The 26,562-nt window shown below is 62.4% G+C and overlaps 2 protein-coding genes across 8 annotated transcripts in view; both read right to left on the bottom strand.

Moving 5' to 3' along the window:
* MYO18A (myosin XVIIIA) overlaps positions 1-25,110 on the bottom strand; it is a 36,979-nt gene extending 11,869 nt beyond the window's left edge. For 2 of the 6 annotated variants that reach the window (XM_077188795.1, XM_077188799.1), the window contains exons 1-26: positions 25,007-25,110; positions 19,349-20,431; positions 11,669-11,809; positions 11,091-11,147; positions 10,447-10,534; positions 10,223-10,332; positions 9,968-10,144; positions 9,650-9,860; positions 9,260-9,402; positions 8,489-8,589; positions 8,337-8,400; positions 8,083-8,227; positions 6,018-6,194; positions 5,849-5,939; positions 5,571-5,763; positions 5,091-5,177; positions 4,367-4,508; positions 3,998-4,157; positions 3,733-3,919; positions 3,397-3,631; positions 2,466-2,575; positions 2,312-2,377; positions 1,937-2,065; positions 1,340-1,483; positions 258-347; positions 53-172 (exon numbers count right to left, since the gene is read on the bottom strand). In XM_077188795.1, the coding sequence (XP_077044910.1) occupies positions 53-172; positions 258-347; positions 1,340-1,483; positions 1,937-2,065; positions 2,312-2,377; positions 2,466-2,575; positions 3,397-3,631; positions 3,733-3,919; positions 3,998-4,157; positions 4,367-4,508; positions 5,091-5,177; positions 5,571-5,763; positions 5,849-5,939; positions 6,018-6,194; positions 8,083-8,227; positions 8,337-8,400; positions 8,489-8,589; positions 9,260-9,402; positions 9,650-9,860; positions 9,968-10,144; positions 10,223-10,332; positions 10,447-10,534; positions 11,091-11,147; positions 11,669-11,809; positions 19,349-20,356 (4,176 nt within the window). In that variant the 5' untranslated portion in view covers positions 20,357-20,431; positions 25,007-25,110. Of the gene's footprint in view, positions 1-52; positions 173-257; positions 348-1,339; positions 1,484-1,936; positions 2,066-2,311; positions 2,378-2,465; positions 2,576-3,396; positions 3,632-3,732; positions 3,920-3,997; positions 4,158-4,366; positions 4,509-5,090; positions 5,178-5,570; positions 5,764-5,848; positions 5,940-6,017; positions 6,195-6,660; positions 6,673-8,082; positions 8,228-8,336; positions 8,401-8,488; positions 8,590-9,259; positions 9,403-9,649; positions 9,861-9,967; positions 10,145-10,222; positions 10,333-10,446; positions 10,535-11,090; positions 11,148-11,668; positions 11,810-19,348; positions 20,432-25,006 lie in introns of all 6 variants that reach the window. The other 4 variants (XM_077188796.1, XM_077188797.1, XM_077188800.1 and 1 more) reach the window with 4 other exon arrangements.
* Positions 11,818-16,406, bottom strand: LOC143695553 (uncharacterized). Of its 2 annotated transcripts, XR_013184892.1 has the most exons (4): positions 15,648-16,406; positions 13,843-14,786; positions 12,521-12,583; positions 11,818-12,317 (listed from the first exon to the last, which is right to left on the bottom strand). XR_013184892.1 is itself a non-coding variant. In XM_077188803.1 (2 exons), the coding sequence occupies exon 1, from the start codon at positions 13,509-13,511 to the stop codon at positions 12,738-12,740; it is 774 nt and encodes a 257-aa protein (XP_077044918.1). In that variant the 5' UTR covers positions 13,512-13,790; the 3' UTR covers positions 11,818-12,317; positions 12,521-12,737. The 2 variants fall into 2 exon arrangements, 1 of the variants encoding a protein (XP_077044918.1); XM_077188803.1 differs by lacking the exons at positions 13,843-14,786; positions 15,648-16,406 and having other exon boundaries at positions 12,521-13,790.
* Positions 25,111-26,562: the final 1,452 nt, after the last annotated feature.

The raw sequence follows: 26,562 nt of genomic DNA, 5'->3' as shown, positions 1-26,562 counted from the left end.
GCACTTGAGGGGGGACAGGAGACACTGTGAGGCTGGGAAGGGGCACCCTTACCTGCAGGTCCTTCATCTCCTTCTCAGCCCTCAGCCTCTCGGCCGTCTCAGCGTCCAGCAGCTGGGAGGCTGACTCGCCGGTGTTGCGCTCGTCCGTCAGCTCCGATGTCAGCTCTGTGATCTGGGGGTGCCAGGGGGAATGGGACCGTGGGCTGGGGCAGGCTGGCACGGCACCAAACCCCATCCCGGCAGCTGCAAAGACCTACCCTGCTCTCCAGGCGGTCGCTGTTGAGCCGCAGCTCGTTACGCTCCTTCTCCACCTTCTCAAGTTTGCTCTTCAGCTGCTGGATCTCTTCCTGCAACAGAGCGGGCAGTGAGGGAGGGGGCAGGCGCAGGGAAGAGGCTGGCGGGTAGGAGGCTGGCAGCTCTTTGCCCCTCCCCAGCACCCCCCCAGCACAGGATGAGCAGGGTGGGGGCTCCCTGGGGCTGCTCTCCCCTGCCAAGGGCTGGGCAGGGACTTTCCCCAACCCGCTCCGCCGTCGTGCTGACTCCAACCCCATAAATGGTGTCTAAATGCCAGGCAGTCCCAGAAAAGCTGCAGAGGGGTACCCACATCCCTCGCGAGAGAAGTGGGAGCAAATCCACACATCAGCAGCTTGCTGAAAGGTTTGGTTGCACCCAGCCCAGGTGGGGAGGGAGGGGGCCCACCAGGATGCCCAGGGACCACCAGGCAGTGCTGTGGAAGCATGTCTGGCTGCTAACATCTTCCTCTCTCTTCCTCTGGTCCCAGCACAGGCTGGGGGTGCAGGAGGTGCCCCTGCCCAGGTGCCCCCACCCAGGTGCCTGTCCCCAGCAGGTCAGGGTGAAAGCTGAGCCAGGCAGCAGCTCGTGCTCGCTGGGTGCACCAGTGTCTGGTTGCCAGTGCGAGCGGAGCCCCCGCATTTGCCTCTCGGCGCACGGTTTCATTTCCATTCTCCACGCTTGTAATTGGGCTCAAGCAACAGCCGGCTCTCGGGATGCTAATGACATGCTGATTCACAAATTAGGGAGCAATTCGAGCCTGGCGCGGGCAGACGTGGTCCTGCATCTCACCCCATCATGGGCTCCCACATCCCAACCCACTGTGGGATCCTGTATCCTAATCCACCACAGGATCCTGCATCCCACCCTTCCCTGGGTTTTGCTTCCCACCCTGCTTCAGGATCCTGCATCCCACCCCACCATTAGCTTCTGCATGTGACCCCACCATGGGGTCCTGCATCCCACCCCACTGTGGGGCCATGCCCAGGGCCAATGCTCCCCCAAGCCCTCCCTGCCCCATCCAGCATCCCCCAGCATGGATACCCACGTCTTTGCCGCGGATCTGGTCCTCGGTGAGCTGCACCTCGATGAGGGGCCGCACCGTGGTGAAGAGCTTCCACCAGGGCCAGTCCTTCACCCCTTTGTTCTTCTTGATGTTCTTCTGCACACACCGGATGGCCAAATCCTGGATCTGTGCAGGGCACGGGGTCAGCACGGGGTATGGGGTCAGTACAGGGCCACCAGCAGGGCAAAGCGGGGTGTGTGGGTGCTCAGCACCCCTGCCAGCACCCCAGCATGCTTCCCTTCCTTAGCATTTGGGCTAATTGCACCAGAAAATCTGCTGTTTGATCCTCTCCAGCCCCTCTAAGTGCTAATCCCAGGAAGATGAGGCACTGTAAGATGCCTATTTTACACCTTCTCTAATGATAAAAGTAGGAGCTGAAGCGTGGCTTCATCCTTCGGCGGCGATGCCCAGCAGCCTCCCTGCCGGTTCCCCCTGGCCCCCCGGTTCCCCCTGGCCCCCCACGGCTCCGGGGGAGGCGGGAGGAGGAGGTGCTGGCCCAGGAGGCGCAGAAAGGCTGCACTGCCCATTTTAGGCGAAATTGTGCAGCAGAGCGGGGAGGGGAGAGCCGCTGGGACGAACCTTTCTCTTCTTGAAGTGCTGCCGTGCCAGGAAGCCCCTGCACGCCGCCTGGAAAAGGGTGATGTTCCTGCTGGTCTGTGTGTCCCGCTGCTCCTCCAGTCTGGCCAGCGATCCAGCCCGGAAAAACACCTGTGGGAGGGGAGCAGGACAGCAATGGGTGCTGGCATCCCTCCGGCCACACTGTGCCACCCTCCCGCTGGGGGGGATGTGTCTCTCCCCTCCACAGCCGCTGGTCCTGTCCCATCGTGGGGTTTTATTCCCCAGGCATGAGGAATGCCGTGGGTGGGAGTGAACAGTGCTGCCTTTTTGCTGTCCCACCGTGCCATGACGCACAGCCCTGCCCACATCCACACCCGGTGGTGTCAGGCACCATACCCGGCTCAAGCCCATGTGGTAGCTGCTCTTCTCCAGGTCCAGTGATTCCAGGAGCTCCTCCACTGCCTGCAGGGAGGGAAAGGTGTCAGGGCCAAGCCCTTTGAGGTGCAGGGGACCCTGGACCACAGCAGTGACTCTGACACGGGGCACGTACCCGCTTCTCATCCACCACGATGTAGTTGCGCCCATGCTTTTTGGTCAGGTGTGGGGCCAGGACATCAAAGCGCCGCCTGAACTCCGCAAACACCATGTGGTCAGGGTAACCTGGGGAAACAAGGGAGAGTGGGGCTGTGTGGATGCCCAGGGGATGGCCAGGGATAGCCCCACGTGCCCTGACATGCTGGGGCTCATGTTTTGGGAGAGCTGACGGGGTTGCCCCATGTGACACAAGCTCCCCATGGGGTCAGGCATAGCTGGAATGCCCTCAGCTTCCCTATGAGGTTTTCCTTGGCTGCATCCTCCAGCAGTTTTGGCTGGGATCTGAGGAGAAAGCGGCCAGATCCCTCCTCGGGGGGAGAGCAGCGACACATGTTGCCTGTGCAAGTCCTGCTCTGACTCCACTCTGAGCCACAGCCAACTCCTGCATCAGGCTCCAGCACTGAGCCTCCATATCTTAATTAACGATGAGGTATTGATGGGAACATTGACCCCGGCACAGGCGGCTGGCCATGGCCATCGATCCAGGAGGTGTGCAGGTGGCATTGATTTCCAGTCATGGCAGGAAGGGTCCGGCCTCCAAGCAATAAACCCTCGGCCGGGTGGCTGCCCAGCCAATGTATCGATAAATGCTTTGCTGAGCACAACCCAGAGGCTCTCCTTCCAGCGGGACAGGGGCTGGATGCCAATGGGATTGCTGCCAGGAACCAGCGGCACCGGGGGAGACACCCAATTAAGGCCATGCCTGTCCCCAGTGCAGATAACAGCCCAGCAGGGGAGGGGGCACAGGGACAGGACCACCCTGGGGGAGAGGCTCCAGAGTTCAGAGCAAGGGCACGTGCTGAAGGGACTCCTGGGGGTCTTTGGCTCTCCAGTGAGAAGATGCAGCTGGGACCTTCCCATCCGCTGGTGCTGGTGGCAGGGCTCACCTTGGCGGTACATGCGGAGGGCGTCGAGCAGGCGGGAGCCGCGGAGCTGGGCACGCAGGAGGGGCACGTCCAGCTGCATCAGCCCGGCCTCGCAGTGCTCTGCTGGCAGCTCCAGCTCGCTGCCGCTCACCCGCCGGCACAGCACAGCCTGGGGGTCCCCACCGCCCCCCGCCTTGGGCAGGAAGCAGTGCACAAAGTGCAGCTTGGACTTCTTGATGCTGTCGATGAGGGCGTCCTGTGAGTGCGGCAGAGCGGGGTGAGCGGTGACGTGCGGCGGTGCCCCAGCCAGGTGCCCCAGCCAGATGTGGGGATCCCCCTTGGCACCCCCTCACTCACCACTTGCAGCTTGATCTGGATGCAGAGGGATTTCTTCTTGACGGCAGCCACGCCGGTGGTGAAGGTCTTGCGCATGCTGGTGGCCCGGCGCAGGGCCAGCTGGGAGCCGCCCTCCAGCCCCGCCACCGAGCCTGACAGCACCAGCGCCGAGCCGCCGCGCCCGGCAAACAGGCTGCTGATCACCTTCCTGCAGGGCACGGAGGGCACGTCACCCCCCAGTGTCACCTCTCCCCCTGCCACGCTCCCACCCCAGGACCCTGCTCACTTTTGGGACTCCTGCAGCAGGACAGAGGCGTTTTGGGAGGCCGGGTTGTGCTTGACGTAGTTGAGCCATCCCGTAGCATCGTACTCCACCCAGTTGGTCCCCGAGCTGTGTCCCAGGAGGAAGTGTCGGGGTTTGTCACTGGGGAGCAGCGGGTTGTGCCCTGCAGGGAAACACAGCACCAGTGGGGACAGCCCTGAGCACCAGTGTTTCACTGAGGCATGTCACAGAACCCCAGAATGGCTGGGGTTGGAAGGCACCCTAAAGATCATCTCATTCCAACCCCCTGCCATGGGCAGGGACATCTTCCACTGGAGAGGTTGTTTCTGGTCTAGTGGACACATCCCCATGGTTCCAGGCCCCCCTCCATACCTTTTTTACCCCCTTCCTGGGGGCCGTAGTAGGAGAAGAGCCGCTCCAGCAAGGTGTCCTCGTTGCCCCCTGGCTGCAGAGCCTCCTCCTCCAGAAGCCACAGCAGCCCCCGCGCCTCGTCCGTGCGGGCCAGAGACCGGACCTGCAGGGTCACCACGCTAGCAGCCACCCCAGCACACCAGGGTCCCCCAGAGCAGGGACATGGGGTGACACAGGGCACCCAGGCCACCCAGGGAGCACACAGCCTCACACTGTGGGAGAGGGCTCCTGATTAATGGAGGCTCAGAAGGGAAAGGGTCCATATGGGACACTCTGGCTGCACATCTCACTGAGGTGGGAAATGCAGTGCTGGGCTGAAACCCAGCACAGGAAAGGTGCCAGCAGCCTCCTCCAGCATGGACTGGAGAATCCCAGGGACTGGAGAACCTTGGAGACCCATGGACACTAGGAACCTGAGCACCCTGGGGACCAGAGCATCCTGGGGACCAGAGCACTTCAAAAACTGGAACATCCCAGAAATCTCCAGGCCCCCTGCCCACAGCACAGGCAGCTCCCAGGACAAGAGGGGAAAACCATGCTGCAGGATGCACTAAGTATGTGGGCTGCACACACACTTGCACCCATACTCTCATGACCATCAGCCCCTTTCCTTCCTCTCTACCCCCAAAATGCCAAAAAGCTGCCTGCCGTGATGTGGCTGGAAGGAAGAGTGGAAGGTGCTTACCAGTGCCTGGTGTGAGGACTGGTCCACAGCAGCTATGGAGCCAGAGGAGCTGGGCTCAGCATCAGCCAGGGCGAGCTCTATGTTCTCCTGGTGAGGGGGAACAGAGGCAGGTGAGCACCCACACTGCAGAGTAGCAGTGATAGGGAGTAAGAGCCCATCAGTGTGTTGGTCTTGATGGAGTTTAGAGTGATGCAGAGTGTTAAGGGAGGACCAGGACATGTGGAAGGGTCCCCTTGGGCTGTCAGTGCTGAGATGGAGAAGAAGCAGTGACTATGATCATCACCACCCACAGCCACTCCACCACCTCCCAGCGCAGTCCTCCTGTGCTGTGCTCCAGCAGCCCTGGACACTGAGCTTTGGTTGGACTGGTCCAAAATGACCACTGCATAAGAAATCAGGGGGGACACATAGCAGACGTTCATGTGGGTATGGGAGGGCAGGAGTGGAGGAGGCCACGGCAGCCCTGGGTGTCCCTGGTACCTCCTTGTATCGCTCCAGCTCGCGGGCAAAGGTGCGCTGGTGGAAGAGCTGCTGCAGGCGCTCCTGGGCGTAGTTGTGGCAGAGCTCCTCGAAGGTGGCGCCCCGGCTTTGCCCTGCCAGTTTGGGGTTCTGTGCCCCAGGGGTGTCCACCACTGTCACGGAGCACACCGAGTGCTGGCTCGACTTCAGCGCCCTGGGGGGAGCACAGAGGGACACAGCGGGGTCAGTGGGTGCAGCCAGGCATGCCCTGCTCTCCTGACAGCCCCCCCAGCACGTACCTGTTGAGGAGGGAGATGAGGAGTGTGAAGAGCTCGGAGTACAAGCCAGCTGCCATGCCCTCCAGGCACTCCAGCGCCGTCAGCTTGGGACCTGGCCAAAGCAAGCCTGAGTGTCCCCAGCCTGGCATCCCTTGGGGCCACCTGCTGTCCCCACCACACCTCACCCTACCTGTGCCACTGTCCCCCAGGGGAGACTCATCGGGGCCCTGGCGGAAGGAGGTGGAGCGCTGCAGGGTGCCCTTGGGCTGGTGCTTGAAGATGGCAGAGGAGAGCTCCTCCAGGCTGCAGCCCAGCAGGTAGGCGGCTTTCTGAGCCCACTCGTGCCGTGCAAACTGCTTCCTCCCAGCTGAAGGGTGGAGAAGGGGGGTCAGGGCCAGGCAGGGCACCCCTAGAAATGGGGAGCGTTTCCAAACAGGCCTGGGATGATCTTAGGGACCCACAGAGGAGGTTAGGGATGATTGGCACAGTAGTAGCACACGTTTTGGGGTTTGAGGAGACAGAGATGTTTGGGGTCTAACAGGACATAGGGGTGAATGGCTTTGTGCTGCTGCAGGCTGAGCCTGGAGCCACACTGGTGTGGAGCACAGACCCCTTGCCACCACTACCCAGTGACCTCTGAGGCTCTGAGCCACCCCACACGGGGACATGTCCCTGCTGGGTGACACAGCCACACGGCAGCCAGACAGACACAGAGACACGGACGCTGGGGGGCGGTGGGAGCCGGTTAATGGTGACACACAGGGACACACGGAAGAGGGTGGCACGGGGGAGGGGGAAGCCAGAGACACACGGAGAACAGAACGGGACTTTACCTTCGTCGGCATCTGCATTGCAAAGGGCAGCATGCACCATGCGAACAGAGACACGGGTTAGAAACAACGGCACACGATGGCACGGGGGGGACACCCTCCTGCCACCACGCCACCGCACATGCCACGCCTGCCCCCTCCCCAGGCACTGCTGCAGTGACAAACTGTGACCAGCATGGGGGTCCCTTCCCTTTGAGTCCCCCCGCACCATGGGGAATGTTGGGGAGCAGCTCGGCTCTGCCCCAGAACATGGGGAGCCGCGTTTGGATCCAAGGATATTGAATCCTGGGGCTGGTGTAACTCAGCTCTGAGCACTCCCAGCGTCCACGAGGTGCAGGGGAGGCTTCAGCAGCAGCAGCACAGACTGGGGGTGGGATGCCCACCCCAAGCAGGATGCAGCAATGCTCACCCCCAGCAGGATCTGGGATTCCCTCCCATAGCAGGCTCCTATGGAGAGGCTCCGGAGTTGCCTGAGCATCCCGCTGTGGTGGCTGCAGCGGGGCCCTGCTGCCCTCTAGTGCCCTGAGAGCACCCCACGGGCCAGCACTGCACCCCAAGAGCACCCCACAGGCCAGCCCTGCACCCCAGTGTGCATCCAGACCCCTCTGATCACTCCTTTTTCATCCCCAGATCATCTTTTCCACCAGGGCTACAAATTCCCTGGGTGCAGCCACCAGCTCCAGGTGCCCATTTTGGGGTGACATGCCCAGCTCTCCCACCAGCGTGCAGCACCACAGGGAGAAAGAGAAAGCCACAGGGGGAGAAGAGCAGCCCCCAAAGCTAAATTTGCCATCCCCAGGAATGGAGAGCAAAGCCGGTGCTGTGGGACACTCACACCCATGGTGAGAGCTGTGTGCCAGGGCAGCTCTGACCCACACCACCAATGGTGCTGACAGGACTGGGATTGGACTCCTCACGAGCAGCAGGCAAATTTGGGGCTGCTAGGACCCAACCAGGGTCAGGGCTGGTCCCAGCACACCAGCAGCATCCCAAGCCCCCATTTCAGCCCCCAAATCTGCATTGCATGGCAACCCCCAGAGCAGAGCCCTCCCCACTCCCATTACCAGCTCCATCTGCCAGTGGGTCTGCAAGGAGGATGGAGGGAAAGGTGTTACACTGGGAATGGGGGACACCCCCCAACTGCCTTAGCCCCACCCAGGCCCCCACTCCCCCAAGTTGGCAGGGCCCAGCCCAGGGTCTGGGCATGTTCAATTCCCACCAGTTAATGAGACCACCCCAACCATGGGGACAAAACTGGGTGCCCCAGAGCACTCAGGGTGGCAGGGCATTGTCCCTCAGCTGACACAGCCTCCCACCTTCTCCCCCAGAGCTTGGTTGCACTGCAGGCTGTTTGCAAGGTGTCTCTGGAACCCCTCACATCATCAGTCTCAAATCTCCCCTCCTTAATGGCTCCCAGCTCGTTACCTTTGGTTGCCCCAGCGGCTCCCAGATGGTAGATGGCCCCCAGGATGAGCCAGAAGGCTTTCTGCTCATCTCCTGAGATGCCCATCACCTTCATGGCTGTCAGGAGCTTGCTGAACTGCTGGGTTGCCTTCTGCTTTTCCTCCGGCTGTGGAAACCAACAGGAGCCATTGGTCTGGGAGCTCGGCTCTGCTTCCCCCTGCACTGAAATGGGCCAGAGACCCCCATCTTCCCCTACAGCCCCCCATGGCAACAACCTTGGACGGGGGCACGATGCCGAAGACATTGTTCTCTGCCAGGTGGTTGAAGTGAAGCTCAGTCCTGCAGGGATAAACACCACGATTGGCCCTGTGGGGGAGGTCCCAGAGACCCCCCCACGATGGAGGCCATGTCCTCCCCCCCAGCTCACCTCAGGGTGCTGTCAGAGCAGGCCAGCAGGTAGTAGAAGACATTGAAGGTGGCCTCGTTGGCCGGGTGCCGGGCCACGCGCAGCTTCTCCAGCAGCAGTGTCTGGCAGAGGTGGGACAGTGAGGAACTGTCCCCAAGTGCCCCACTCCCACGGAGACCTCCAACCCACCCCAGCCTCATCTTTGCTGCCTGCCCAGGGTACCAGTGGGAGTGAGGGCCTCCCTCCCACTGCAGGGCACCATGTGAATGCAAACGTCACCCACACAGCCCATGAGCATCTCTCCTTGGTGAGTGCTACTAGAAGAGCATGGAGTACGTCTCCTGGATTTTAAGGCTCTGCTGTTATGACAACAGCATTTTGGGACTGATTTTGGGACTAACTCAGCAAGGACAGGGAACCCATCTGATCTGGGTGTTAACAAGGACAAGAGCAGGATGTCAGGCTGCTGAGTGATGCGAGCATGGCTGGGGATCTGCAGCGGAGCTTGTAGTGTAGGAAACACCAGGAGAATCATGGAATGGTTTGGATTGGAAAGGATCTGAAAGATCAACAAGTTCCAAACCCCTGCCATGGGCAAGGACACTTTCCCCTATCTCAGAATGCTCCAAGCCCTGTCCAACCTGGCCTTGAACACTCCCACAGGAGATAGAGTAGTTACAGCTTCTCTGGAGAACACTCTTGTGAGGATGGACTGGCTCCCACATCACGGGGAGCCACGCTGGCAAGGATGGACCAGCTTCCCTGCTGGGGGAGCCACCCTGGTCCCCTCACCTGTACAGAGGCAGATGCCACCTGCCCAGCCTGGTCGAAGTCCAGGGAGATGATCTGGGAGAAGCGGGTGGCGTTGCCATTCATGCCGGTGCTGCTATTGCCAAAAGCCTCCAGGATGGTGTAGAGAGCCTGCCACTTCTCCACTGCAGGAAGACAAGCAAGGCAGTGCAGGGGCTGTGCAGCGAGCAGGGGGCCAGAGCTGGCTGGGCAGGAGCTGCTGCTCCCTTGCACTGCAGCAGCCCCCAGGAGCACAGCAAAGGCACCGGGGTGACACAGTGAGAGCCCGCTGGGCGCGTGTCCAGCCACTGCTGCGTGCGTGGGGCTGTGGCCGCAAAGCAAGGGGCGTGTGCAGGCAGGACAGAGGGACTCCACACCCACAGAGGGACTCACCAGAGAAGACCTTGCCGGTGCTGCCGGCGATGGTGGCGAGGTACTGGACCAGGTGCTGGCAGTTGGTGGTTTTGCCGCTGCCGCTGGCGCCCAGCAGGACGATGGCCTGGTCCTGGCGGCTCATCAGCATGCTGCGATACGCCGCCTGCGCCACCGCGTAGATGTGCGGGGACGTGTCCTCCCTGCGGCACCCCTTGAACATGTGCATCACCTGATGGGGACAGGGAGGGCAAGGGTCAGCACCCTGCCAACCCCATTACCCCCTCTGTGCGGTGCCAGCTGCTTGTCCCCTCCAGTGTCCCCCCAGAGCAGCGTCACCTTCTCGGAGTACATGGAGGGGGAGCTCAGCGGGTTGATGATGACCATGGTGGGCCCGGCGTAGGTGTGCAGGAGGTTGCCGCCGTAGCGCTGGCGCAGCGTGTGCAGCGTGCTGGACTCGTTGAGGTAGAGGAGGCTGGCGAGATCCTCCACACGGTCACAGGACGGGGGGTTTGCCTGGCAGCAAGGTTGAGATGGGGTGGGTCAGGCGGGGAATGGGGATCTGCCTTGCCGGCCCCCGCCCCGCAGCCCTACCTTCTCCACATCGTCCTCCTCCACCTCCAGGACGGCTCCATCGTGGTCCAGTTTCACCTTCACTTTGCCCTCAGGCAGGGGACTGCCCGCCTCTGGGCGCAGCTGGCTGCCTGTGAGGGGCACAGGACACTCAGAGGGGCTGTGCTGGCAGCCCCCAGGGACACTGCAGTGGGGTCAGGGGGGCTCACAGGAAGGACGGGGTGCTGTGTCCCAGCAGTGCTCACCCAAGGAGAAGCCATCCCTGTGCACCAGCCACACCTTCTCAGTCTCGTACCAGGCCTCCTCGGCTGCTATCTGCTCCTCTGTCTTGGCCTGTGGGACAGCAGATGTGGAGAGGCTGTGGTGACCTGCCCCCTGCCCTGCCTCACCCCTCCCCTCATCCCTGGGGCTGGAGGGAGCACGGCTGACTGGCCACAGGGCCATGTGCTGGACAGCCAGGCCACCTCCACAAGCCACAAACCCTCCCAGCACATCCCCAGTTTGCCTGCTGGGGACCCCAGTGGGTGCAGGGATGAGAGACCACCAGGGCCCTGCCACAGCTTGGGGCAGACATAAAGACACAGTGACCCACAGGCACATTCACTACGGCCACTTCGGGTGAACCTGGAGGGGCCAAGCTCCCAAACCACAGCCCTGAGAGCAGGCACCCACGCCAGCCACGTGTCAGGATGCAGGGACACCAGACATGGTATGGGGACATGGGACATGCTGCAGGGACATGCTGTAGGGACACAGGACACACTGAGGCACATAATGGAGGGACACAGGACGTGGCACAGGACTCTGATATGGGATATGCCAGACTGGTGGCCAGCACAGCGGGGATGTCCCTGGCACAAGGAGAGCAGGACGAGCTCCAAAGCCAAACCTGAGCTGCAGCAGGGACGGGGCCAAGGGGAGCTGCCGGCGCATCGTCCGCGGGACCCTGGCGAGGCCGAGAGAGGCGGTGAAGGCGAGAAGGGCTCAGCCCTGCCCCGCACACAGCACGGAAAGAGGGGATGGGGAGCGAGCAGGGGCAAAGCACCGCTGTGCCAAACCCTGCGGGCGCTCCTCGTGCCACGGCCACCACTGTGGACAGCAGGGTGGCAAGTCCAGTGCAGTGCTGGACAGACATGGAGCTGGGAAGGACGCTGGCCACGAGGCCGTGCTGCCAAAGCCCTGGGGCTGGGGGTCACTGCACTGACCCCGCTCTGAGCTCTGCCAGCACCACGTGCCACAGCTGCTTCGGCACGAGCCATGCATCCTGCCTATGCCAGCACTCTGCCCCTTCACACCCTGCTCCACACCCCTGCCCGCCCCAGCTGTGCCTCCTCCACTGAGGGCACCCTCCTGGGACGTCTGGCTTCCTGGCATGACCTTGCTGGGGAGGAGAGAGGCACCCAGCCCTGGCTGCCCCGCCGGCCCCATGGCAGCCCATGGAGCAGGGTGGGATGGGGAAAGCCTTACACTCCAGCAGGAGGCGCGGGCGCAGACGCCAGCCCAGAGGCAGACAGAGGATGGCAGGGGGTCGCTGGTGGAGGCAGAGGGCTCCTGAGGACAGGGGTACAGTACCTGGCTGGGTGCTGAGGCGGAGGCGGCAGGGTCCAGCTAACGGCAGCAAAGAAGGAGGAGAGAAAGAAGAGAGGGGGTGAGAGGCAGAGAGCAGAAGCAGCACCCTGACAAGCCACAGGGCCCTGGCATGGCCATGATCACACCATGATCACACAGCACCACCAGGACATCATCCATCCCAGCCACCACAGTGTGCCTGGGCCCCTAAGGGATGCAGACAGTTCCCCATCCTCAGCACAGTCTGGGCAATGATCCCCAAACCCACCAACAGCCCTGGTCATCCATTCCCTGCTGCCAGAGTCACCCACAGATAGACCATGGGGTTGGCAGCCAGACACAGGGTACAGTCACTGTGTGAAGAGCACATGGCACATCTGGGGCAGCCACAGGCTGCCCATGCCTCCCCATCCCTGAGAAGACGACACGCAAGCACCAACACCTCTGGAATTACAGAAGTGGTGAAGATCCTCTCCAGCCGGAGCTGTGCCTCCTCAGATGGGCTCAGCACGGACGCGGGGCCAGGGGAAGCAGGGCCAGGGGCAGCCTAGAGGCAGAGCACTATTAACTCCAGGCCAGCTGTCCCACAGCCCGCACAGCCCTGGCACATGGGCACCAGCAGGGCCCCTGCAAAGGCTTTCCCAGCCCTGCAGCCCATCAGTGCTTGGGGCGGGTCCCAGGGTGAAGGCACAGATGGGTACCAGTGCGTACCCACAGTGTCCAGGGACCTGTGTCACCACTCCTACACACCTGCTGGGGGGTAGCCGGGGCATTTTTCACAGGGGTCGGCCGCTTCTCGCTGGTCTGCAGCTTCTTCTCCACATGAAATGGAGGGGAGACAAGGGGCAGCATGATGGAGTGGCCACAGCACACACGACTGCCCAAAAAAAGTGACTCCCACCCACACCGCACATCTCAGAAGCACTGCAAACCATGCGGGTGAGCTCACACCATGCTGCACTGGGGGTCAGAGCATCTCCCATTGTGCACACACTGGTACCTTGTGCCTCTCCAGGGCCGTGGGTTTCAGAGCAGATGCCTTTGCCGGCTCTGCTTTCCCTCCTGAAAGCTGCACTGGTGGCTCTGGTTTGGCTTCAGCGCCCGAGGACGGGGACAGCTTTGTGTCCCCACCAGCTGGCTCACGGGGCTTCTCCTGCCTGTCCCCCGGCCGGAGCCGCGGCCGGTGCTCCTTGGTTTTGCCCTTGGCCATGAGGGTTTTGAGCCCCTCTGAGATCTCATCCTTGGGTTCCGGCTTGGCAGGGGCTGCAGGCACCACGGCCGGGGGCGGTGGCGGGGCTGGGGGAGCTGGGACAGCGGTACGCCCTGCTTCCTCCTTCCTCGGGGGTGGCACTGGCTCAGGAGACTTGGCATCTCGGCCTGGCTCCTTGGCACTGCCAGCGTCCTCCCCTGGCAGGACTTTGCGGACCACCTTGCGCACCACCCGGACCACCTTGCGGCGGGACAGCCCCTGGCCGTCATCCCCCTGTGCCTCGGGGGCTGGGCCCTCCAGCCCATTCTCTGCTGCCCCGTTCAGCACCGGCTCTGGGCTCTTCCCTCTCCCAGGAGGTGGCTCGGGGCTCTTCGCGGGTTCGGGGCTCTTCACAGGCTCAGGTTTTGGGGGTTCAGCCTTCGGGGGCTCAGCTTTGGGGGGTGCAGATGCTGCATCCTTCAGGGTCTCTGACTGCAGCCACAATGAGAGTGGTGTGAGTGGAGGGCCAGCCTTCACTGCTGTTTGGGACATGATGGTGCCCAGGGCTCTGCCCTGCCATGGAGCACAGCTCCTGGCCAGGTCCCAGCACTGGGTATTGGAATAATTACCACAGCACCCTTCCCCAAAAACCTACAGCCCCACAGTGGATCCCAGGGCAGGGAGCAGTGGTGACCTCCCTGCCCCACAAACAGTGACCATTCAACCCTCAGGCTGACAGCATGGGGGTAAAACTCAGTGCTCAGGGCATCACTAAGCCCATGACCCTGCATGGTGTCCCCAGGCCCTGTCACAGGGGCTGTTCCCACCAAGGACAAGCCCCATCCCCAAAAGCTCCACCCTGCCCATGCCCTGTGACACTTACAGCCCCATCCTCCTTCACGGGTCTTTTCACAGCTAAAGATTTGTCCTCGTCCTTGACCTGAGGGTCAGACAAACAAGAGGAGCATGTTTCAGCCCACTGTGGGGCCTTGCTGCAGGAAAACCTCCTGGGACCATCACTCCATGCCAGCACAAATTTACAGCCCACTGCAGGGACAAGGACGTGTGTCCTGCCAGGCTTCCCATCAGCCAAAACAACAGGGGTGAAGCACAGAGATGCACCCTACTTACAGCAAACCCCAAAGGTGGGAGAGGTGCTCTGCCCACCTGGCCTGGGCCCTCTCATCATGAGCAGCCAGTGAGGGAGGTGGTTCAGAGTCACACCACCCCTCCTGCAGGATTCTGTCATTCTATACGTCACCCCCCAGCCGGTGTCACAGCACGTTTTAAGTGTCACCAGCTAATCTCTGCAGCAGCCGCACGTGGGACATGCCAGATCCCTGCTGACCCGGGGAAACCAGGGGCCTCTGGGGGGGTGGGCAGCCAAACCCTGCCCTGGGCTGAGCCTCTGAGTGCCAGGACTCGGCTGTGACACTGCAGTGGTGCATCCTGTGGGCAACCCACCCTGGCTTGCCACCACAGAGCAGCTCCTGGGTGGCAGGTGGCACTGGGGTGGCTCACACTGTGTTAGGGGCGGCACCAGACACTCACAAAGCTGTTAGTGATGGTGTTAGTGATCACATGCATGGCTGTGCTGGTGACACCAGCCCTGGCCAAGCTCCCAGTTGCCCAGCACAGGCCCTGTCACAGCAGCACAGTGAGGCTGGGAGTGCTGCTCCAAACATTGGGCAAACTGGGGGAGCCGGTCAGCAGCGTGACCCAAACGTGGGGTGCAGGCAAACATGCAAGAGACACTTCCCTTCTGCTCCCAGAACGCAAACCGGGATGAGAACGCCATGGTGATGTCTCATGGAGCTGCAGCCCTGGCTGGGGAGAGAGGGAGAGGTGAGACTGACTGGGACAGCACACAGAATGCCAAACCATGGCCCAGGGTACAGGCACGTGCCCTTCCCCACCTGGGATCCTTAGGAATGGGGGTCTGAGCCCACTTGGGCCTGCTCAGCAAACAAACAGTGCCCACAGGAGGGGCTCTGGGGACAGACAGGTGACCAGTCTGAGACCCAGCAAAACTCACTGTGTAAAAAAAACCCCTTTAGTCAGGCTGTAGGACCGTGGCCCAATTCCCCTGAGGGGGCCAGCCCGCTGCAGTAAGCAAATGCCAGGGTGAGGGAAGGGATATTTTCTGCCCCAGCTCCCTGCTTGCCCTGACAGCCTGGGTTTATTCTGAGCCTGACCCCATGCCAGAGGCCAGGCAGCTCTAGTGGGACCTGCTGCCCTGGATGGCACCCACTCTCCAACCCCAGGTTGTGCCTGGGGCCACTGGGGAGAAGCCCCCTCTCAGGGCCAGGCGTGGCACAGGGGAGCACTGGGCCACCAAAGCAACCCAGCAGTCTGGGAGCACATCCCTGTCCCCCCAAACGGCCACCATGGTGTGAAATGCCAGTGCCTGGAGAACAAGCTGAGCATGGGGGTCTGGAGATGAACCCACTTGTGGGTTAGAACCCCCAAACCCTCTGCCCACAGCACTCCCACTTCCAAGCAGCCTGGCACTGCCACAAAGCTCTCCAGAGAGCACCGGCCATGAGGTCCCCACAACAAACAGCCCCAAAACACCCCAGGGGTGGCTTCAGCCTCTCAATCCCCGACCCCAGCACCAGGACCATCTCCCAGGTACCCCCCTCGTGCTCCCCCAAGCCGTGCTGGCCACGCTGGGGGTCCCCACCTTACCAGAGGGAGCAGGAGAAGGGTTTCCGCCGGGGCGAGCGCGGCACCGCACGGGAGAGGCACTGGTGGGGCGGCAGCCGGCAGCGGGGACAGCTGGGCTGATAGGGCCACCCTAAAAATAGCCCAGGAATGCGAGGGCCCCGCTGGCCGGAGCAGCAGCAGCCGGAGGGAGAGCTGGGGGGGGACACTGGGGCCTCGCCACCAGCAGCACCGTCACCGTCACCACTGCCAGAGGAAGTGATGTGGGCTCCGCCGGCCGCGGGGGGAACTGCCCGGCCTCCCTGCACCGTCCGCCCGCAGAGAGTGGGACAGACACCCCCGAGCCAAGCGCAGCTGTGGAGCTGGGGGGGCCAGGCAGGGCTCTGTGCCTCACAGGATGGGGTTGCACAATCCACACCCCTGGGTGCCTGGTGTGGTGCCAGGCGGTGCAACCCTGACGCTTCTCGCTCCTCCTCTGTCTTTGCCATGAACACCGGATCCCCCCAAAATGTTCTTGGGGACAGATAGCACCCCAGTGACACGCAGTAAAGATGTTTTCATGGCAAAGCTGCCTCTGGAAGTTCAAGGTGTCCCTGGAAACAGCAGGAGTGGGGCAGTGGACAAGAGGATGAGGGTCAGGGGCCTCCCCATGCGGGGGCTGCTGGGAGGAGTTGGTGGCAGGGAGCCAAGCACGCTGGTGGCATGGAGGAGCAGTGGTGACACAGGCATGGCACACTGGGACCCCAGCTGGCAGCTGAGCAGGTCCCTGCCCAACCAAAGTGAGACAGATGTGCCCTGAGGAAAGAAAACATTCCCAGAGGAAGCAGGGGCACAGCCTGGCACACCCCACTGCACAAGGGACAGGCCACATCAAACACCCTTGGCAGGGCTGCCGTAACACAGCAGAGAGTGTCTGCAGTGACATGGGTGTCCCCAGGTAGCACAGGCATGCAGCCACCTCTGCTGGGATGCCCAGCCCAGCTGTTTGGTGACAGCAGCATTTCTGCCTGGCCAGCATATTTCTCTCATTCCTAAGCCAGGAAATTCAGCACACATACCCCGGCTCATGGCTGAGCCCACTGGATACAAGCCCCCTCCCAAGACTCTGCCACACTAGGACACCACAGCAGCACCAACCCCTCAGTGAGAGCAGAAAAAGAGCCAAATAAAGAACTTGCCAAGCACAGAAAAATGATAAAAGTGCCTCTGACATGACAAGAGTCCCACACTCCCACCTGGTGGGACACGGGATACAAGCCCCACCAACTGGATACAAGCCCCCTTCCAAGATCCCTCCACGGTGGGACACCACAGCAGCACCAACCCCTCAGTGAGAGCAGAAAAACAGCCAAATAAAGAACTTGCCAAGCACAGAAAAATTATAAAAATGCCCCTGACACAATGAGAGTCTCACACTCCCACCCTGGTGGGACAAGGGGAACCCAGCCATGCCATGGCACCCTGGGCACAGCGACCTGCAGGGACTTGCGTGCCCATGGACAGTGGCACACAAGGTCAGCCAGCACAGCCACAGGATGCCTGTGGCCCTGCTGAAGCACTGGAGTGGTCAGAGGCGTTTCTGGAATATTTCTGGAATATTTCTGCTGGGCCGGCGCACGCCTGGGCCCTGCCTGAGGAATTTAGCCGGTAAATAAATAAATACAAGTGTGGAGTTGAGCCAGCCCAGCTGCCCCACACTGGGAGCACGGCTGGGACACAGAGGGGGTTTCACCCCAGCCCCAATGCCTGGCCACGCTGTGCCACCAGCTGTCCCCTGTCACCCCACAGCACTGACAGCCCCCCAAGAGGCAGCGGGTGCTGGCACTGCCCAGCCGGGTCCGTGGGGACAAGGGTGACTCAGCACAGACCCTGTGAGGGGGTTAAACCCCCCCATGGTGCACAGAGAGCCCAGCACCATCCCTCTCCAGCCACGGAGGGGCTTCCAGAGCAACGGCCCAAAATATGTCTATAATTTCCTGTTTCAAAAAGGATCATTTTTATTTAAATTAGGACCAGAAACATTCCAGGGAGCTTAGTGGGGCCTGGGGGAGAGCCGAGCCTCCCTGTGTGCCAGCACCTTGTGTGAGGGACCCCCAGCTGCACCCAGCACCCCAGTCTGGGCTCCCTAGCACCAGCAAAGCCACAATGTGTCACTCTGGTGCACCATGAGGAGGAGGAGGAGGCATCCTGTGCCAGTGCTGCAGAGTGAACCCCAAGGCACAGTCCCTGCCAGCCCTCTGACCAGCTCCCACCGGCTGATGCCGTCAAACCACACCACGTTCCAGCACAAGGCTGCACATTGCAGCCTCTCCCATGCAGCCCCAAGGGCACTGGTGATTCCTCTCCCCCTTCCCAGCCCAGCTCGGCGCTCCTGAAAGGCACAAACGCCTCACTGGCCCCCTGTGTGTGACATCCAACACACACCTGCCTCCGTGCCAAAGCACAGCCCTGCCCCGTGTCCACACAGGGCTATCCCACCAGGGGTTATCCAGGTGTCCACACAGGGTTATCCCACCAGGGGTTATCCAGGTGTTCACACAGGGCTATCCCACCAGGGGTTATGCAGGTGTTCACACAGGGCTATCCCACCAGGGGTTATCCAGGCAGTCGTGCCCACAGTCCACACACCAGGGGTTATGCAGGTGTTCACACAGGGTTATCCCACCAGGGGTTATCCAGGTGCCCACACAGGGCTATCCCACCAGGGGTTATCCAGGCAGCAGTGCCCGCTGACGCCTGCAGGGCTCCAGGAGGAGCTGCGGGAAAGGCACCGCTCTGGCTTGGCGCAGACTCCACCCCGCAGCGCCGGCATCTGCTCGAGGAGCACATGGAGCCCCGTGCTCACCCTCACTCCATCCTGGCCACCAACCCGCAGGCACAGGGCCTCGCCATGCACACTGTGGCTCTCCCCAGTGCAGGCAACCTGCTCTGCAGGCACAGGCACCCTCCTCCCCCAAGGAAGGCTTAAAAATACACGAAACAAGTCCAGTTATCCGCTAAACAACACCACTCTGCTGCACCCCCTGCCACCACAGAGGGGGTCCAGCCCTGCAGGATGCTGGTGTTTGGGGGGCTCTGCTGGGGTGCCAGCTGGCCAGGACGCTGGTTAGCCTGCGGCAGGGTCAGCAGTGCCGGGCAGCAGGCGTGAGGGATGTGGGTCACCCAGCCATTAAGTTTCTATTTATACAGCAGCAGCAGCAGCAGTAGCAGTAGCTGCGTACGCAGGGCTGTGCACGCCGGCAGCAGCTCCCAGCCCCTGGCACACTGTGTGCCTGCCCCAGTCCCTGGGGAGGATCCCTGTGGGGGACGCCAGCGTGGGCAGTGGAGCAAGCAGTGTCCTTCTGCAAAGTAGCCTTTGGAATTTCCTGGCAGTGACGAGCAAAGCTCCCTTCTCAGCTGGACTGTGCTCAGTCAGCAAAGATATGGGGACATACTTCCCACAGGCAATGCAGAGCTGGGCTCTCCTCTAGCAGGAGGAAAACCCAACCCGACAGCACCCTGAGCGCTTTGGGGGGCAAAACCCACCGGTGATGATTTGCAAGACCTGATGCATCACTGCTGCATCCCTGCCACAGCCTCCCGCTCCTCCCTGTGCATCCTGGCTGGAGCAGCCCCAGCACCCGCTGTTTCCCACAGCCCCTGCCAACCCAACCACCCCCACGAGGATGCTGGCACTGGCAGAACCCAGGCCTGGCAGTGCCCGTGGTGGGGACAGTGTTACTCACATCCCAGGCAGCACGGCGTGTCCCCTGGCCGCCCCGCAGCCAGCAGCGGCTCAGCTCGCTCAGCTCCAGGATGGGCTGCACCTTCAGCTGCACCGTCTCCCCCGACTGCCGGATCATCTCCACGATCTCATCCCGGGATTTGTTCTCCACGTTCCTCCCGTTGATCTCCACCAGCCGGTCTCCCGGCACCAAGCCCAAGGCCAAGTCTTTGGTGCCGGCTCCGGGCTCGGCGAAGTGCACGACGCGCCGGTACACCTGCCCGTCGGGGCCGCGGTCCAGCATGGTGGTGCGGCGCAGGGAGAAGCCGAAATCGCCCGTGTTGCGCCTCTGCAGCTCCAGCTGCCGTGGGGTGGGGGGCTGGGGGGGCACCAGGGCGGGCAGCCGAAGCTCGGCAGGGAACTTCTTACCAATGAGCTCCGGCACCCTGGCACGCAGGGAGGCGGCAGGAGGGGTGCAGGGCTGTCCGGGGGGAACCCCCTGCTTGTCCAGTGGGGCGTCCAGCATGCGCACCTCCACCTGAGGGGAGGGGGCTGCCGAGTGCTCAGAGGGCGTGGAGGTCTCTGAGGTACTCTCATCCCGGCTTTTCTGGGAGAAAGAGAAGCGTTTGACAATCACCTGGGAGTTCTGCTTGGCCAAGGAGCCAAACTTGGCTGCCCGCTGCAGCACCGAGCCCTTGAAGTTGGTATCGTCCGCCTTGAGATCGTCGCTGGAGCTGGCCGTGCTCAGGTGGCCTGAGTCCAAGATGACGCTGCCCCGGTTGCTGTCAGAGTCAATATCTGTGAGGTGCAGCTCGGAGCCACTGGCCACTTTAATGGGGATGGGGTTGGAGATCTCCAGGCGGGTCTTGGAGTCCCGCTTGGAGGCACGGTTGAGGTTGAAGAAGCCCCGGCGCATGCTCATCTCCTCTAGGCTCTTGAGTTCAGCTGCTGACATTCGCTCCTTTTTCTCCTTCTTCTTCTCCTTCCGGGCCCCATCCTTCTCTTTGTCCTTCTTCATCAGGTTGAACATGGTGGATAGAGGCTTGGGGCACTCTTGCCCCCACAGCAGGGCACTGGGCTGGGGCGCCGGTCACGGCACAGCCGCCTGTGCAGAAGGACAGACAGGAAGGGTGCCATCAGAGAGCAGCACGGCCAACACCCACCCACCACCCCTCCATCCACCCCACTGCTCATGCTAGCTGCCACCCCCAGCCCCTGAGCCATGTTCCAGTATTCCCACCCTCCCTGGGGAGTGCAGCTCCACAGGGCTGAGACTGCCCCAGTCCATGTGTCCTCACCCCGGCTGGGCATCAAGCCCCAGGGATGCAACAAGGATGGCCCTGTACCCCAGGGTTGCCCCAAAAGAAGCCCAGAAGCCTGGCAGTGCCTGGCACTAGGGCTGACTGCAGGCAAGACCCTCAGCAGCTCAGGAGCAGTTTTGGAGCAGCATGGGTGGGCAGGGAAGAAAATATCCTGGTGGCTCTTGCAGCAGTTACTGCCAGCAGGGACACTCCCCAGGGTAAAACCCCCATCCCATCCAGCCACCAACGTCCTGCCTGCTGTTCAAAAGCCCCTTGTTGAGGAAACAGAGGCCTTTCTGCTGCTCATCCTGGCTCTGGCCACCGCAAACCACAGGGGCTGCCGTGGGCAGAATCCCCACCAGGGAGGAGCCGGAAACACGGCCTGGAGCGAAGGTTGCTCTAATAAACAGGAACCTGTAAAATCACATCCCTCCCAACACTGATAAGTGTCTAATTTTAGCCAGGGCGACGCAGAGGCTCGTGACGCTGCCGGCGACCTCCAGGAACAGTGGCTCTTTCATTTGGGCATCCCATGCAGAGCGGGGGGAGCACCCAGTGCCAGTGGGAAAACCACGGCTGGGCAGAAAACCCAGCTCCCTCCTGGAAAACTCCACATGCACCCAGTGCCTGGGGACACCCAGTGGCTGGGGGCACCCACAGCCTCACCCTGCATGGGGTGTTGTGGCACTCCTCTGCCCCTGGGGTAACTGGTAGCCCCCCCTCAGCCTCCATCGAGCGCTTGGGCTGTGGATAAACAACTCCAAAGTGGAGCAGGCGGCTGGCAGTGCCTGCAGGACGGGCTGACAGCTATATATAACAGGGCAGGAAACTGCACAGGAACTTAACCTCAGCACAAAGGACGACAGGAAAGCTCCCCACGTTTGAAGCATCTGCTTTAGAGCTCTTCAACGGGTGTGGGGATGAGGTTTGGGCAGCCATAGGGATGGGTAGTGCAGGCTCTGCCTGGGGTGCATGGATGTGCTGTGCTGTGCCAAGCTGCACCTTGGCTCCAGCACAGCATCAGTACTGCATCACCATCACCGCCTGGACCATCTCCCTGCAAGGACACATGGTCTGCACTGCCCTTGAACACACCCAGTGGGACAAGGGAAACCCGTTTTCCTCTTGACAAAGCCATAGAGGGATAGCAGGGAACTCCCTGAACCTCGCTGCCCCTCGGGGCTGGGACAGGAGCACACGTGCCCGGGAGAGGCCTGGCCACAGGGCAGGTGAGGACAGAGCCCTGCAAGCCATGGCACAGTGTTGGCTCTGGGTGTGTGATACCTCTGAGGCAGTGAGGTGAAGCAGCCTGAGGGACAAGGTCAGGCTTGCAAGGCTCCTGGCCATGGCTAGAAGGGCTGCCACAGCTGTGCCCACACCACCCAGCCCAGGGCTCTGGCTGCCCTGCCCTCCCTGCAGCAACTGGGGCAGGGCATGGCCTCAAAACATATGAAAACAACCCACTTCCTTTCTCCTCTCCCAGAACTGCTGGCTGTGGGGTGATCACTGCCCTGAACCAGGGGACAGCACAGCCCCTTCTCATGACCCACAGCAGGTGCTGCCACAAAGGGCACCACAGCCATGCCATGCTGGGGCCTGCTCCCCTCTGCCAGGATCTCAGCACAGACAATGGCAGGGAGAGAACCTGCACCTGCTCCTGTCCCCACTGTGTGCCACATGCCACTGCTACCACAGCTGCCAGGGCATCCCTGAAGCTGCACAAAAGGGCTGCACCCCTGGCAGCACCCAGTGCTCACCTGGGGCAGGGAGGGAGCTGCAGGGATCCTTCCTGGGGGTCCCCTGGGAGCAAGGCCAGTCGCCAGGCAGGTGCTGGTTAGAGCCAGGGCGCCAGGAGACAGGCAGCCAGCGCGCTCTTTGTCCTCGGTGGTTTCTCTCCCGGCACACAGGCTGCCTCCCAGCCTTTGTACGCTCAACAAAAAGGGGGAACAGCGTTCCCAGCCGCATCACTAATCAGGCAGCACTGGCGGCCACTGCCGCAGCCACGTGTGCCCCACTCAGGGCCACAATAGGCAGCAGTGGGGCAGGCAGACAGGACTTTTGTGGGCTGGGGAAAGCACCGCAGCATCCGCCCTGCACTGATGTCCCCAGCCCGCGTGCTGTGCCACTGTGGTTTGCTCCCTTTTCCCCAAGCAGCCTCCCGCACGGATGGGTGCAGCCCGACGCCGTGAGCAGGAGGTGCTGCCGAGCGGCTCCTGAATTTCTGATTCAGACCCAACGCGCCTTCCCTGACTCAGCCCGGGCTTGCTCTGGGACTCCCCTCGGCCAGGCGTGCATGAGGCCTGACAGGGAAGGGAGAGGCACCCGCCGGCGCTCCGGGATTGCACGCGAGGATGCTGCTGTGACACTGGGCTGGCAAAGATGAGAACATCACCTTGGAAGGGCCAGAAGGCAGAAAGGGAGACACATCTCAACGCTCCCCAGGCCAAAATCCTCTCTGAGCCACCCAAGCAGGAGCTGCATGCACCTTCCCCCATGTCCCCCCAGCACAGCCAGGAGCCCCTGTGGCCCTGCCAGGGCGCTGGGGAGTTGCAGGCAGGGAGGAAGGCGTTCACTGAAACTCCCAGCCACTCCTTCCCTCCTCGAGACGCAATCTCGTCCGACACGCTCCCGCGCAGGGACCTGCACGGCAAGTTTCACGGTCGCCTGCCCTCCCTGCTCTGCTCCCTGATGCCGGCAGCAGGGCTCTGCTCCCACACCACTCTGGCACACGAGCTGGTGGCTGTCCCCTCCTTGGGCACACGGTGCTGGGGTAGCTCATGGCCTGGCTGTGCCCAGCCAGGAAGGGATGATGCCGTGCCAGGGAACAGGAGCTGCTGGCAGCGATTCCCAGCAGCCAGGCCAGCTCCTATGCAGGGCAAGTGGGAGCTGACATGCGTGATGGCTCCTTGCTGGACACAAGTTTTCCACAGAACAAGGAAATTTAGGGGGTTTCCAAATCCCTCTGCAGTGCCTTCCCTTACGGACAATGCTGGAATGTGTCAAGAGGAAAACAATCCCGGATCTACCTGAATCACAGCCAGGATGTGCTACCAGGCTCTCCCCAGAGCAGGATTCAGGCCCTCCTGCTGCAGGAACCCCATGTCCAACAGCAAAGGGGACCCAGACTGGTTATGAGGGGTCACCCCAGGCCAGGAAGGTGCATGGGGTGCAAGCACCTGCCTCGCCCCAAAGCTGGGGAATGACACAGCTCAAGAGGTCTTACAGGATAGACCCAGAGGTAGTGGGGCAGGATCTTGGCAGGGCTGCCAGGTGGGACATGGTTCCATGACCAGCTGGAGGGGTCAGGTGGGTTGCAGCCCCGTTAGCACAGGGCACACAGCTCCCTCATCACCCTTATCTGGCCCCGAATTCACAGCCTGGTGCCCGGCATGGCCCGGCCCACGGCAAAGGTGAAGGGCCGAGCCACAGCTCGTCAGGGGCAAAGTCCAGGGCTGATGCAGGTGCTGTGGGAACACCCAGATCCTGATGGGAGCTGGGATGGGGCAGTGGGCAGAGGTCCCCCAGTGCCAGAGCCAGCCTTGGGGTGTAGGAATACACTGCCATGTGCCCACACTCTCCTGTAATTGCCCTAAGTTTAGCTCTGGCACTCGCTGACCAGACAATTTGCATCTCACAGGCCGGCTGGAAACCACACGATTTAGGGACGCGCGTCCCAGCCCTCGCCCAATCTCCATATATTCCTCTCTGGGAAAATTAACAGGCTGGCCACAGCCCTGCGAGCCATCACCACCCCCAGCACAGCAGCTCGCTGAGTGCCACCCACCCCTGTCACTCTGAAAAGGTGGCTCAGGTGCCAGTGGCACCGGCCCCAGCAGCGATGTGGTTAGCGGGGAGCCGGGCTAATGGCTTTGGATGCAATTCCCTGGCGGTGTGGGAAAGGCCCAGGCCAGCGGGTTCTCCCTGGAAGCATTCCCTGGGAGCCCTGCAGCGGATGCTGGGGTACCCAACACGGAGCACCTGACACGGGGCACCCTGCAGGGGGGGACGCACAGGGACACCGCACGCAGAAACACACCGCGCACAAGGTGACACACACACATGCGAACACGCACACCAGTGACACCGGGGGCTGCACAGGCGCTGCGAGACAAGAGCGGGCCATGCGCACGCCCGCACCCCGCAACCGGGGGGCGGCACCGAGGGGGTCCGCACCCACCCACCCACGCACCTACAGCGGCCGTGCAACGCCGCGGGGGCACGGGCACGGGCACGGCTGAGCTCGGCTCGGCCCGGCCCGGCCCGCCGGGGGGGCGATGCAGCCGCGGCCCGGCCGGCGCGGCGGGCGGTGCGCACCGGTGCCCCCGCGGCGTTGCGGGCGGCCGGTGGCCGGTCCCGGTGGGATGGCGACGGGTACTCACCCAGCGGCGGCGGCGGAGCGGGGCCCGGTGGCGGCGGCGGCGGTGCCGGGCCCCGGCGGCGGCGCGGGGCGGGGCGGGGCGGGGCGGCCCCGCACCGGGGCGGGCACTGCCGGCTCTGCGCGCGCCGCCCGCCGCGCCGGGCGCGGCTCCGCTCGGCACCGAGAGGAGCGGAGCGGGGCGGAGGAGCGATCCTGCCCACCCGAGAACCCCGCTGAACCCGCAGCCCGGCTGTAACCACCGCACGGAGCCGCGGCCGCAGCCGGTACCGGCGCAACCGCCCCCGCACACCCACGAACCGGGGTGACCCCGCACACCCCCGCGGAGGCACACACGGTGTGTGCACACCCCCGGTGTGACACGGTGACACCCCGTCCATCCGGCACTGCCCGCACGCACACACCGCCCGATCCTCACATACACTCACACGTTGTGAGCTCGCACTGTGCACACACGCAGCCCCGTGCACCGCACAATGCGCACACGCACTCCTGGGGTTCTCCTCTTGGGAAGAATCCCATCAGGAACAGCACTGGATCCAGACAGGGAAGGCTCCAGGCTGCCGGCCCGAGCAGGGTGATGGGTGCCTGCTGGCCCCAGTGCGGGGAATACAAAGCTGGCCATGGCAGAGCTGCCTGAGGAGCCATTCTGCAGCTTCTCCCACAGCACCTGTCCCCAGCGAGGGCTGTCAGCCTGACAGTCAGGGACTGACTGTGGGACAGTGGCTGCTCTGCCCAGGAGACAGCCCAGGGTTAACAAAATGAACATCTCCCAGCACACCCGGCAGCGAGAGCGGCACAGTCTTTGTTCCACCCCTTCCACTGGTGTCCAGCTTTGGGACGTCACACTGGGGTTGGTCACATACAGTCAGAATCCTGGGACAGATGGTTTCAGGATAAGCCCTGCCATGTCAGTGCTGGGACAACCTCCCTTCCTATGGGGTGTGGGAGCAACTGGGCCCAGGGAAGCTGCAGTGGGGCTTTGGGAACAGGGAACCCCGAGAGAGGCATCCACAAGCTCTTCCCAAAAGCACTTTTCAGGCAGTGCTCAATTTCTGATTGGGAAGCTCAAAGAGATGACAGGGACAGTCCCCTGCCCAAGGGGACTCTCTCCAAACCCCTGCTGCTGTCCTGGCTGAGTCGTGTGGTCTCCTTCCATCAGGCTGTGAGCCTCTCCTGGGACACACCTGTCTGGGTGTCACAAGCCCCACTCCCTCGCAGTGGTAAAGCTGGCTGTGATTTCCAGCCCACAGCCCAGACACAGCCCCACAGCAGCAGCAGGGCAGGACACATGGGGCATAGCAGAGCAAGCTGGCAGCTGTGCAAGGAGCCCTGTGCTGAGCATGCAGTGGTGGAGGAGATGCAGCCCTTGCAGGGCGGAGGACGGCGGCAGTGAGCACAGCTGCCTGCTTTTGTCACACTGTCCTTTGTCCCAGGCACGTGGCACCAAGTGCAGGGAGCCGCAGCCATCCGGAGAGCAGGGATGGGGTCGAGTGATCTGGAAGGGCAGCAGAGCCTGTCTGAGCTTTCATGAGGGTTTTCCAGCTGCGGTGGCGAGGG

Source organism: Agelaius phoeniceus, chromosome 20, assembly GCF_051311805.1.
Source record: "Agelaius phoeniceus isolate bAgePho1 chromosome 20, bAgePho1.hap1, whole genome shotgun sequence".
NCBI classification, from domain to species: domain Eukaryota; kingdom Metazoa; phylum Chordata; class Aves; order Passeriformes; family Icteridae; genus Agelaius; species Agelaius phoeniceus.
The sequence above is the reverse complement of the archived record's forward strand: the minus strand, read 5'-3'. Positions and strand labels throughout refer to the sequence as shown.